The 13,313-nt window shown below is 41.6% G+C and overlaps 1 protein-coding gene across 1 annotated transcript in view; it reads right to left on the bottom strand.

The window, feature by feature from the left end:
• The window catches only part of MTMR10 (myotubularin related protein 10), an 85,155-nt gene extending 74,090 nt beyond the window's left edge, over positions 1 to 11,065 (bottom strand). The window contains exons 1-2 of the mRNA XM_075535875.1: positions 10,846 to 11,065; positions 10,231 to 10,291 (exon numbers count right to left, since the gene is read on the bottom strand). Of these exons, the coding sequence (XP_075391990.1) occupies positions 10,231 to 10,291; positions 10,846 to 10,905 (121 nt within the window). The 5' untranslated portion in view covers positions 10,906 to 11,065. The remainder of the gene's footprint in view (positions 1 to 10,230; positions 10,292 to 10,845) is intronic.
• Positions 11,066 to 13,313: the final 2,248 nt, after the last annotated feature.

The following is a 13,313-nucleotide window of genomic DNA, read 5'->3' as shown; positions in this document are numbered from 1 at the left end:
GATGCCCTCTTCAACAAGTGGTGCTGGAAAAAAATGGTTTCCTACCTGCAGAAAAATGAAGCAAGGCCTTATCTCACTCCAGGCACAAAAATAAACTCTACGTGGATCACAGACCTTTAGGTAAAACCCCAAACTATTAGGGTCATCAGTGAGGGAATTGGGACCAACCTGAGAACTTTGGTGCAGGGAAAACAACGGCTATCAGAAAGAGAAAAAGACACAAATACAGATGAGTCACAAATTGACAAGTGGGATATACTGAAGATAAAACACCTGTGTACATTGAAAGAATTCACCAGAGAGTACGAGAGTAAGAGAGCCCATGAAGTGGGAAAATATCTTTAGCAATGACACATTGGATAAAGGCCTTATTACTAAAATCTATAATACTCTGCTAGTTTCCAAAAAGAAAAAACTTAACTGCCCATTGAGGTGGCAGGCAAAGGACCTGAACAGAAGTTTCACAAGGGGAGAAATCTGAATGGCCAATAAACATGAGAAAATGTTCCTGATCATTAGCCATATGAGAAATACAAATTAAAACAATGAGATACCACCTAACACCCTCAAAGATAGCCCAATTCAAAAAATCAGAAAGCAACAAGTGTTGGAGGGGCTGGTGAGATAGGAACTCTCAACCACTGCTGGTGGGCCTGTAAGTATGTACAGCCACTATGGAAACTGATTTGTCAATATAAAAAACAGATGGAAATTGAGCTAATATATGACCCAGAAATCCCCCTATTGGTCATATACCCAGAAGAGGCAAGAAACAAACCACAGCCAGACATCTGTGCTCCAATTTTCATCACAGCACAGTTCACAATTGCAAGGAGTTGGAAACAACCCACATTTCCATCAACAGATGAATGGATTAAGAAACTGTGGTACAAACATACAATGGAGTACTATGCATTGCTAAAAAGTAATGGTGAATGCATGAAGCACAACGCCATATGAGAAGAACTGGAGGAAATTAAGCTATGTGAAGTAAGCCAAGCACTAAGGTCAAGTACAACATGAGTCCGCTGAGGTAAGCTTAAAAAAAATTCAAAAGGGGCATACGGGAAAAGCTACTGTATACTAACTTCCTGGGGTGAGGTCCCGGTAGTACGTCAGGGGCAAGACCAAATCCAAGGATACATTTGGTAGCCAACTAAAAATGGGGGGGGGGGGTCGGGAGAAAGAAAATAAAAAGGAAAGGTTAGTGGGGGCACAGGGCACTAACTCACCATGGTGAGGGTATTGTTTATATCTCCACAGGGAAAGAGGGACCAGACTTCAGCCTGGTGCTCCAAGATGTGAATGCAACCTACTGGCATGAAGCAGGGAATCAGTAGAGGATCTGAGGGGCCGGGCCCAATCCCAACTACATGGACAGGCGTCCCTCCCCACTGGAAAATTTACTTCAGAGGACAACACTGAAGTTACAGCTCAGGGAGAGGGACATGTTTGATCAGAGCACACGGAAGCACATGAAGGGGAAGGATGAGAGAGTGGAGCACATCCTAGTCCACCAAGCCTTGAGGACGATATCCCTGCTTAGAATGCACAGAGAGGACCATAGGACCAGCCCCACTATGAGACACAATATCCCTCACTAACCTATATCCCTATTGGGGACAGCACTGGAGACACAGTATGGGAATTGCACCCAATTTGACCCCACCACACTGAGGCAAAACACAAAGGGCATGCAGCAGAACAGCAAGGGGAGCAGAGCAAGGAAGTCCAGAGGGAGTATCAAAAATAGACTTTGGGGCCACCAGGGCGTGGCACCCCATCAGACTCCACTAGAAACACACCTATCGGTGACATTAAAAAAATTGGCAAAATCTAGTAAAGTTATTTTAGCCGTTATTCCAGGTGGGCTTACATCTGTACTGCAGCCTCTGGATGTATCTTTGAATAAGCCTTTTAAAGACTGTGTGCGAAGGGTGTGGCATAAATAGATGTCATCTGGTCAAGCCTGACTAACAAAAGAAGGAAATCTCATGAAGCCTGACATAGAGTTAATAGCAAAGTGGGTTTGAGATGCAAGAGAAGACATTCCAGAAGACATGGTGCGACGTGCCTTCCAGAAATGTAGTATTAGTAATGCTATGGATAGCAGTGAAGACTACGCTTTGTATGAAAATGACAGCAGTGATGGTGATGACGGCGATCTCAGTGAGGACAGCGTCTATGATGACCTCACACCAGCTGAAGCGCTGCATTGGGATATGGATGATGATGAGGAATCCATTCTTGAAGGATTTTTTAACTCTTTACATTTTTGCTTGGTTGCTGATTGAGCTCAGGGAATAGTACTCTTAAGGTATCAATGTTGATACCTTATTGATTTTGTTGAACCTATTTTCCACTTACTGTGCTGGTTTACTAATGTTAAATGACTTGCTGTTCTTTTATTTATGTTTTTTTATTTAAAACAAATATTTAAATACATTACCCCACTGATGTCTCAATTTTTAGTAATTTTATTTTCATTTGTTTTGATGATTGAAACTCACCAATAGCTTCTGCATTTTCTACCCTACGCTTATACTCAAGTCAATCAGTTTTCTGGTTTCCCAGGTAATAATTAGGTACCTCAGCTTATACTTGGGTCGGCTTATATTTGAGTATATGTGGTGATTTTCGAATCTGATTTCCTAAGCAATAAGGTGGAGCACCTGTCCAGGATCCATGAAGCATACATCACCTCCTGTATAGGTACAACTTAAAAAACCACTTCAGCAGAGGGCACCTCACCTCAGCTGGAGTAATTTATCAAAATGTAGGGAGAGGGAGAAGGTCACTGATTTGCTGCTGTACAAAATTGTGCTAAAATCAACAGACACTCCTACTTGAGCGATGAAGAAACCTTACTGGAAATTCAAGTCAAGATGAGGAGCAAGTAAGTCTCATTTCTCTTGGAAGATAAAAATAGTGAGGAGCAACCTCCCCCTAAGGGAAAAAAAAAAGGAAAACCCATATAACAATACTTAAAAAGAACCCAAGTACAGAATATTACTGGTACTGAGTCCCTAAATGGAAACGTGTGTCCTATTTTCTACGCAGTTCTTGGTGATCCAGGCCATGTGCAACAGACGACTGGGACTTTGGCCTCTATTCTTTAGAAGCCCACAACATGTTTCATGAGGCCACACCAGAAGAACTCAACGTGGAAACTCCACCAAGTGAACTGATCTTTTCCTCAAACTCACCCACCGGTATGCAGTCCTTAGGACATACAGCTGAAACTCCATAGTGTGGGAAGAAGCAGATGACTGCTACCCAAGGGCATAGAACTGGCAGACATTGGACTTTGGTTCAGCTCTTTTGCCTTGAGGGTGCTCAATGGTGTCCCTGAACCACTACATACTTACTATTTTAATGCCCTCTTTGCTTCACCATGGCATGTACTAATCTGGTAGGCATGGCTCTGCCACTGTGAATATTATTGAAGAATTTTCCCTATCACCAACCCCACTGTTTGTGTTAATAGTGTCCAGTCACTTAAGAGTATAACTGTACAAGTCAACAATTCCTGTATTGTGGTTCATAGAAAGCCTATACTCCTTTTCTCAGGAGTGTTTTAAATTTTATACCATTGGCTAAATTAATGACACTATCAATAGAATTACTTTAAGCCCCAAGGTAAATAATGTTCTCTAACATAAAATGACAATGATGTCTCTAAGATGAACCAGACACACACACACACACACACACACATAAAACACAGATATATGAATGTATGTTGGGCTTGCACTTAATTATAGTCCCAATCTACGAACAATTAGTTCTTATAACATGGCTCTGCTTGATGTTCAGCCTCATGAAGAGATCACTAAAGATATGGAAACTATAGAAAATGTGGTTATAGAAACTATAAGGTGCCTGGCTATCAGAAGGTATAGCATCTCGGGTTTTAAAAGCTTATCTTCAAACAAGCAGTCATTTAACTGAGGTGTCAACTAAGTGATTAATGATTTCCACAATGGGTAGCAGCCTAGTCGCCTACCTTAGAGAGAACTCTAAGAACTCTGATTACAAGTGTCATTTTAACAACTGGTTATCTAAACTCAACAAAAATAAGGCATCTGTGTTGCCAAACTGGTGCAAAATGCATTTGAAAGTAGATTATTGCAGATGCAGTTAGGTTAAAATTGAACACCTTTAACATTTGATCTCCTTTTAGATCCATTTTAAATTTGTTCTAGTTTTTAAAACTTCACTTCCTTTTCTATTGAGGTTTTAATTTTTTTCTGTATATGAAATCTAGGTTAGGTAAATCTATAGAAACAGTAATTGGATTAATGGTTCCTTGGAAGTATGACATGAGAGGCTGGGGAGAAATGGGAAGCTAATAATGGTCAGTGCAGGAATGAAGAAAATGTTCTAAAATTGACTCTGGTGATGGCTATACAACTCTTCTTGATGTGACTGAATTGTATGTGAATTATATGCCAATGAAACAATTTTAAAAGTAGAGCCAGAATTCTGCTTATAAACAAGGAAGGCGAAACTCTGTCAAAGTACTTTGAACATTTTATCAGCAGAGCCCTTCCCATGGAAAAGAGCATTATGCTTGGTAGAGGAGCAGTGAAATAGAGAAAGGCTCTCACCAGATGGACTGACACAGTGGCGGCTACAACAATGGGCTCAAGCCAAGGCTGGGTTTCAACAGGTTCATACCAGTTTGGCATAACTGATACCTGATATGCTCCTGAGGTCAGTAAACAGGTTGTTAAAATGGCACTTATAAACAGGGTTCTCTCTAAAGTGGGCACTGGTCAGCTGCCCAATGTAGAAATTAATTTCATAAGACTCTTCATACTTTTGATTAAATATTATTTATTTCTTTGTTTTTGTTATTTTAGTAAACAAACATATGTAAAGGGAAAAAGTGCCAACCAACCAGAATGACCCACATGTTTCAGCTTTGTGCTATGCCCCAAATTTCCATAAGATATTATGAGTAAATTATACAATCCCTGACAGTTTAAAAAAAACAAAGCTGAAAATATCGCCAGAACAATTGCTGTAAGTTCAGCAGAAGCGGGGTTTTCAAAGATAAAACATAGTATGTTCAAAGAGATGCTGCCTACCTGTTTATAACATGCCAAGCACAATGACTATTCTCTAACTGGCCTACCTCTAAAGCAGGGGTTCTCAACCTTCCTAATGTCGCAGCCCTTTAATACAGTTCCTCATGTTGTGGTGACCCCCCAACCATAACAATATTTTCCTTGCTACTTACTAACTGTAATTTTGCTACTATTATGAATCAGGCGACCCCTATGAAAGGGTTGTTCAACCCCCAAAGGGGATGTGACCCACAGGTTGAGAAGCACTGCTCTAAAGGAATGGGATCCTACTCTTACAAGTTAGAAAGATGGTTAAGGATCAACCACACAGCCAAGGATACTCAGATAAAGCGAAGAACAGTACAAGTGAAGACGCCAATCAAGAAGCAGTATGGAAATACCTTAAACAAGTTTTGTTGTTTTTTGTCAGCTATTATTGAATATTCTTTCATTTATCTTTTAAAACAACACAATCTAGTTTTGTGTACCTCTTTTAGTGTTCTTATTGAAGTATTTTAACTGTAGGACATAATAAATTGCCTTTTGGTATCTTGTTTTTCTATATTTAAATAGTCATTAAAAGAGCCACCAGGCTGTTAAATTATTTGAATTCCACCACTGGCTCAAACAATTGTCAGGATGGAGCAATGTTTTGTTTTTCCGTACATTCCATCACTATGGTTGGGAACTGACTTGCCAGTACCTAACAACATTCTTTTTTTTTCCCTGTGGATTGTAGGGACAGATCGTCCCTAGTTTCAGCCTGATGCTAACCCCGGACTTCTCGGTGGCCCTTGGCTTGTAGATGAATCTTTTTTTACACGTGTCTTTCCTTTATGTCTGCAACTTTCTTACTATATCTGATTCACCCTTTTGTAAGATACCATTCTAACTCATAGCGACCCTATAAGAGGACAGAGTCTATCTGCCCCCGTGGGTTTCCTAGCCTGCAAACATTTACAAGAGTAGAAAGCCTAATCTTTCTTCCTTGGAGTGGTCAGTTGTTTTAAACTGCTGACCTTGTGGTTAGCAATTCAACTAGCAAGTTGGACATTAACTTGGTAAAGTAAAACCCTATCTCCTCAACCAAGGCCTCCAGAAAAGGTGTAGAATCTTAAAATACTTTGTGGGGACACAATTCAATCCAAACACTAAAGACTTCTAAACGAAGGATGTTGATAATCACAGCAATAATGGTGAGGGTGTACATTTCTCTTGAACTCTCAAGCATCCTTGCAAAGAGTAAATAAATCTATGCATGTAGAAGGATTGTTGTTAGCCTTAACATCTGGTAGATAAAAGTACAGCAATACCTCAGTTATCAAACTCAATTTGTTCCAAATTTGTGGTTGAGCACCAAAAAGGTAGAAAACGGGACATATTTTTCTCACAAGAAATAGTGGAGAATCAAATAATTAGTTCTGAGGTCCAAAAATACACTTGTAAAATTCATTTTTCCAGGGCTTGAACACAAAGCTAACAGCCAGCCATACATAGTGGAAATAGCTCCTCAAACATCTAAACAAAACAAACAAGGCACAACAAATAAAATTTCCATACACCAGGGTGAGTCTATCTTTCAGACTTTGGGTCCAGCAATGCCTTTTCCGCTTTAGTAAGGAAGGTTCTATTGAGCCTTCCCCCCCTCTCCCCATGTCTGCTTTCATTGTAGTTGAACATTTGCTGGGGAACAGAACCCTCAGCCTCCATGTATTCAGCAAATTCAGCCACAAATTCACCAGCTTCGTCTTTATTTGCAATCGCCCCTTCCCCATGCCTCACTACACCGAGTATGCTTGCTCTATTTTGAATTTTTCAAACAGGCCATAGCTGGCTTTGAACACTTCCAGCTGCGTGGCACTCACGTCTGAAACATTTTTCATTAACTCACTATGGAGGCCTTTAGCCTTCTCGCATATCACTGTCTAGGATACACTCTCGTCATCAAGTAGTTTCTGTTTTATCCAAACTAACAGGACCTTTTCTTTTTTTTTAAAGGATAAAATAATAATAATATAAAGATAAAAATATATATAATGAGTAAGAAGTAAAAGACAACCATCAATATTTAAAAAGCCAGGGAAGAAATTTTTGTCATGGAACAAGCAAAAAATATTTGCATCAAGAACAAATTCAGGTTTGGTCAAGAGGGAGGTCAACTAAGTATCAAGTCCGATCAAAGATAATCAAGTTTACTATGATCTCTATCTGATAGTAAAGCTGTTTGAGACCACTGTCTGTGGCTAGAGAGGATCTGCCATCAGCTTAATCTGACAAGATACTCTGCAAATGGGTTTGGGTTCCAATTCTGTTCACAATTTTAGCTGATACTTTTCCCTTCATCATATTTGTTTTTTATTGTCATCTTTAAATATAACACTAACTTTTCAACCTGTTCGTTGGTCTGGGTTGTTTTGTGGTTAATGATTTCATACTTTTCGCTACATTAACTGCTTTAATCACATACCCCCCCCAAAAAATGTTGATAATGTTGACTTAGTCACGTTGTATTCAACTTCCAAATCAGACAAGCGGTGACCTGATTCTAATTTTGCAAGGATTCCTTTCTTTAACTCTCAGAGTTCTCAGTTTTCCTTTTAGCTTTACTGTTATCATCACTTACTTTCTTTGAATCAGAGTTACACTATCTTATCCCAATAAAGCTCAAAAAGACCATAATGAGGAGTGTTTAATGTACTGACATGAGCACTGCATGTTGTCTGAGTGAGAGCAACATTTAGACAGAAACGTGTCACCTCTTTGTGCTCAAGATAAGGTGAGACAGTGGCTCACTTGGCCTGTAAAAGCTTTTCAAGTCAGATTTTTGGTTCAACTATCAAGCAAAGTTACAAACACAGAAAAGACTTTTCTTTTTAAATTTTGCTGTTGAAGTAATGGAAAACTCAAGCTTGGAGCCAATCAGTAACAGATGTATCAGTGCACTTACTTTTTTTCCACCCAGATTATTGTTTATTCCTATATTTATACCCACATTTCTGTCATTTTTCAGTCTCACCACCCTGGGTCTTCGAAGCTCTTTCCTCAAGCTAGGTGCTTACCAAACAGCAGGCCTAAGGTGTCAATCAGCTGTCTTTTCGCTACATTATTCATCCAGTAGCTATTTTTGAAGCACCAACTAGGGGCCAACAGTTTTTCTAGGTGCTTGTAAATCAATGTAATGAACAAAACAGGCAATTCCATGATTTTGTGGAGCTTATAAACAATATGCAAAACAAGTATCTTAATCATATTTTAGAAAACAGTAAATCCCATGGAAACGTAGATTAAGAATGTCATAGGCAAAGGAGGAAGACTGCAATTAGAGGCCAAGAAAGGGTCCATTACTCAGTTTTACAGAAAGTGATGGATGACAGTGAGCGCCCCAAAACTCATTTTCAGGGTTCCCACTTGGATTCAAACCTCAAGTGAATACCCTCCGACTATGGACCAGGAATATGAATGGCCTTGCTACTACACAAAGGACATTGGAAAGTGGATTAACGCAGATACAGTGAGGTTAAAATAGGACACCTTGTCATCGGATTTCTCTCTGACTCATTTTGTATTTGTTCCAGTTTTTCATATTTTCCATTTTTTTCTATTGAAGTTTTTCTCAGTTGTTTCGCTTTGTATGTTTTCAGTATATGAAATCCAGGATAGGTAAATCGATAGAGACCATAACTAGACAAAACGTTTCCTAAGGACATGGTAGGGGAGGCTAGGGAAATGGGGCATAACAAAATGATCACAGTAAACAATTCTCCAAATTATGAAAAGGAATGGCTATTTTAAGTTTTTTTTACACTTACGCAACCTTTTATTAGTACGGTCAGACGTAAGTGGAGTTCACATTTTAGATGATGAACTTTTAGACAAAATGAAGGTGTTTGATAAAATTACTGTTGGACTTTGGTTATGGGAAGCGGGGAATCTCAAATGCATGAAGAAAAAATGAACTTTTTCTTCCTGCGTTTCTCTATGCCTTCCAATGATCTCCACGGAGCTACTAGTGTGAGCTGCCTACCTAAGTCACCATCTTGCCAGACTCCAGCAATAACATTTTATATGAACTAAAACTAAACTCCCACCTACCAGTGATCACTTCTACTAAGGCAGCAGTTCTCAACCTGTGGGTTGCGACCCTTGGGAAGGTGTTATTGAGCGACCTTTCACTGGGGTTGCCTGAGTCATAACAGTAGCAAAATTACAGCTGAGAAGTAGCAACGAAAATAATTGTATGGTTGGGGGGTCATCACGACATGAGGAACTGTATTAAGGGGTCGCTGCATTAGGAAGGCTGAGAACCACTAGTCTAAGGTAAATTTTGTTCTAAAGCAGTCATTCTCAACTGAGAGATTTTGCTCCCAGAGGGCAAACAGATGAAGAAATATATGGGAAAGGAAGGACTCTGGTAGCCTAGTGGCTACCAGTTAGGCTGTGATCCACAAAATCAGTAGTTCAAAATCACTAGGTGCTCCGAAGGAGAAAGACTGGGCTTTCTACTCCCATAAACAGTTACAATGACAGGGACCATTCTACCCTGCTTTATAGGGTGGGGCACTATGATTCGGCATCAACTGGATGGCAGTGAATTTGGTTTTAGACAGGGGAAAGGGCCACAGGAGGGGCGTCTGTCTAGTGCATAGTCAGGGATTCTGCTAAATACCCTCCCTGCACCTGGCCCCCAAAGAATCTGGCCTAAAATGTCCAACTCTTGGGAAAAACTCTATTCTAAAGGGAAACAAGCAAATTAATTTTAAAGCTGATAACCTCAGCAAACGATTGCCAATTGAATGAAAATTCACCAACTCTTGTTAGGGATATAAAGACACGTGCTAAATAACTGCTTTCCATACCAAGATAGACCTTCTTTCAAAAATAAATATTTAGGAAGAAAAATAAAAGTCTTTCGAAGGTAGTTGTATTACTGACACTTTTCTATAATGCTTTAGTCTTTAAGGATAAACAATAATTAACTTAATTTGTATTGATGCTTAGTTCTAATATTCTATTTTCCTTGTCAGTAGCCTTTTAACTGGTGAAGTTTAAAATAAATACAGGCGCAAAGTTAACCACATGGTACTAGTCTATTGGGCTGACCTTAGACAAAACACAAGTATTTCTAAAGTACGTGCTACAACTCTAACCAAATGTTTACCTGGCAAAAGGACTGGCTCCAGTTTTTTAATCTTCGGCTCCGAACTAATCTTATTGTCAGTCTGAAATACATTAGCAAAATTAAAAAAAATAGTAAAAGGGGTTCTGTTTTTAGATACAGCAAAGTTTTCAAGTGACACATTTTCCTCCCCCACCCGCTTAAATTCTTTCACATTTAGCGATCTCTTTTTAAGATCTGGTCGTTAGCAACTTGGGAGTCTGCGAAGAACTATGAAAACTGCCCGAGCTATTTTCAGGTGTTTACATTTACGTGCACAGGTAACCTTTACCAGGTGTCACAAGGGGCTAAGGGGCTGCAATCGCACTAGCGGTCGCAGTAGGGAAGGGCAAGCGAGGCTGAGCCCAGCTCCGAACGTCTTTACATTTCGACGAACGGTGAGACTGCGGAGCTCAGGGGCTGCAGGCGGGGAACGGCTGCGCAGACTTTCACGAGTTTCCAACGCGCCAGCTCGAGGCGCACACACCCGAGCGGGCGGAGGCAAGGGGACGGGCCTCCGAGAGTCCCGGGTCCCAGGGGCGCGCCTCAGCGGGGCCGTTCCGGAGGCGCCCCGGAAATGCCGACGAGAAGGGCGCCCGCTGGGAGAAGATTGTTTACCTGGGGTGGTGGCAGGAGGTAGGACCTGAAGGTAGGTCTGGGCGGCCTGAGGGAGAACATGGTGCCGCCGCCGGCTCACGCTGGCCCCGAGACAGTCGGTGGTGATTCACCGCTGACCCGCGACAGCGCAGACGTCTCTTCACGCCGCCGGGCTCACAGCTCCCCGTGTGGCCACTCATCGGTGTCCGGCCGGCGGCGGGGGAGGACTGGCGGGTGGGGACTGAGGAGCACCCGCCCGCCCGCGGGGGGCGGGGTTGGGGAGGCGGGCCGACCCGGGCGTCAGGCCCCGCCCCGGATGCGGCGCTAGGCCCCGCCCCGGATGCGGCGCTAGGCCCCGCCCCGAGACGGCGAGCGTAGGCCAGAGAGAGGCTCGCGGCCGACTCCCAGGCCGCCCTGGCGCAGACTGAGGGCATGTACCTGGAGCTCGCTGCAGGAAACTCTGCTAAGATGCCCGGGGGCGCGGAGTCCGGTGGCCATCTTGAGAGTACGGACGGGGGCGGAAGCTGCTACGGCGGCCCGCGGAGGTCACGGTGCCCGCTGGGATCTACGGGGAGTCATTTGGGCCACAGCGGCCACGGGAGACGGGCCGCGGCCATGGCACTGAACGCTCTGTTAGACCGCTCCTCCATCTTCCTTCCTCATCCCCAAACAGTTCTTAATCGTCAGGTTCTGGCGATCTTTGATCTTTAGAATCTTGGGACCGAGTGTGAGTGAGAGTCGTGTTATCAGACGTTCAGTGCAGACTAAATAACGTGATGAAGTCCCTCTCTATTGGGGACTTGGACAGATTTTCTTCCATCGCCTCAGGTGCTACCATTGTGTAAACTTTGAAACATGCCTCCTAGACGCTGAGCTTCCCTCCTAGATTCAGAGGGAAGCGGAGGTAGTGGGGACTGAATAAAAAGAAAATTGATGGATAACCAGAGTTCTCGCTTTTATTTCATTGATTTCTATTCTCCGTAAAATCTGATGTGTTCAAAACGTTGCCTTTCTTTCCTTGCTCATCTTCACAGGTAAAATGGCCAGTAGGTAAATGGTCAGAACCATTGCAAGAGTAAGTCCCTAGCTGTGTGGAGGGCTACAACAGGCTATAAAACAATTAATTGCAAAGAAAAGCTTGCTTCCACATATTAAGCATATGAGGTTTCTGAACTCAACACATTTCTAAATTAGATTACCTTTGAATAGAGAAGGTTAAGTCTGTTACATTTTAGAAATTCTCTTTCATGGAGACTAGACCTTTGCTATGCTTTGAAGACTAGACCCCAATTTAGCATTTTCTTCTTATAGGGAAGCTCCAAGGTGGTCATGTGAAGTACTATCACACTCCCAAGTGCTGCTAATGGAAACATTTTTGAAAATAAAAATTCAGACAATTCTGAAAGTAATTTAACCTAGATTCAAAACCCTACTGATTTTTATAGATAACCCATTTGAGTAATTATCTATTTTGTCCCAAAATCACAATGTTAAAAACACTCATACACAGCATTTTTTGTTTTACTTTTGTGAATATTATATGACTGCATTAGATTTTTTTCGACAAGTACTCTTGAAGGAGTTAATTTTTCTTGATGTGAAATTAGCGATTTTGTGATTTAATTTCTGTTGCACAGATTTCTAAGCTATCAATTTCTAATATGTGACTATTTCAAAAACAGACAAATCTGATTTCCATGGGTATTTTTTATGAACCTAGCACTCCTTAAGGCATTTTCCTGATACCGAGTAGTGTATTCTGTTCTCAGATCCTGATCTTCTTGACTATTTTATACGACTGATATAGTTGACTCCTCTTTTGGATTCTAATGTCATTATTTCGTTCTGCTTGATCACACTTCTGTTTTCATTGTTCTAACACGGGATTTACTCTAAGAATCATCCCTTTTCTCTCTTGAGAGATGAAAAATACCATAATGAACCTTTTTAGATATCCTGTGTGGTAGTTATATAATCTTTGTCAGTTTGAGAGGATTGAGTCAAGGGGTGGCGTCTAACTTGTCAATCAGGTCATAGCCAATGAAGCCTCTGTGTGGGCACGGCTTCTGAGGATTCTGGGAACTCATGTATTCCTCCTTGGAGGCGGGAGACACTTGTCTCTGCTCACTCCCTGGGAGACATGGCGGTTAACAAGATACATGGAACTATGCTAGTGCCCTCAGCTGGAAGAACCATGTGGAGACCCCTGCCAGCGCTGAGATACCTCTCCTGCCACTTGGATCTACAAGACTTTTCATCCACTGGCCTGTGATCTTCCTGCATTCGGTTTCATTGCATGTGTGTGTGAGTCTGAAGGGAAATTTATAGACTGGTACTGGACATATGGGCTAATATCATACTTATGGCTTTGGACTAGGCTGGGAAGCTTTCTTCATGTACAATTGCTCTTGTATATAAAGCTCTTTCTTATACACATATAAGTCTCCTTGGGTTTGTTTCTCTAGTCTACCTGGACTAACACATCCTGT

Source organism: Tenrec ecaudatus, chromosome 17, assembly GCF_050624435.1.
Source record: "Tenrec ecaudatus isolate mTenEca1 chromosome 17, mTenEca1.hap1, whole genome shotgun sequence".
Lineage (NCBI taxonomy): Eukaryota > Metazoa > Chordata > Mammalia > Afrosoricida > Tenrecidae > Tenrec > Tenrec ecaudatus.
This window is presented reverse-complemented; position numbering and strand designations above follow the sequence as displayed.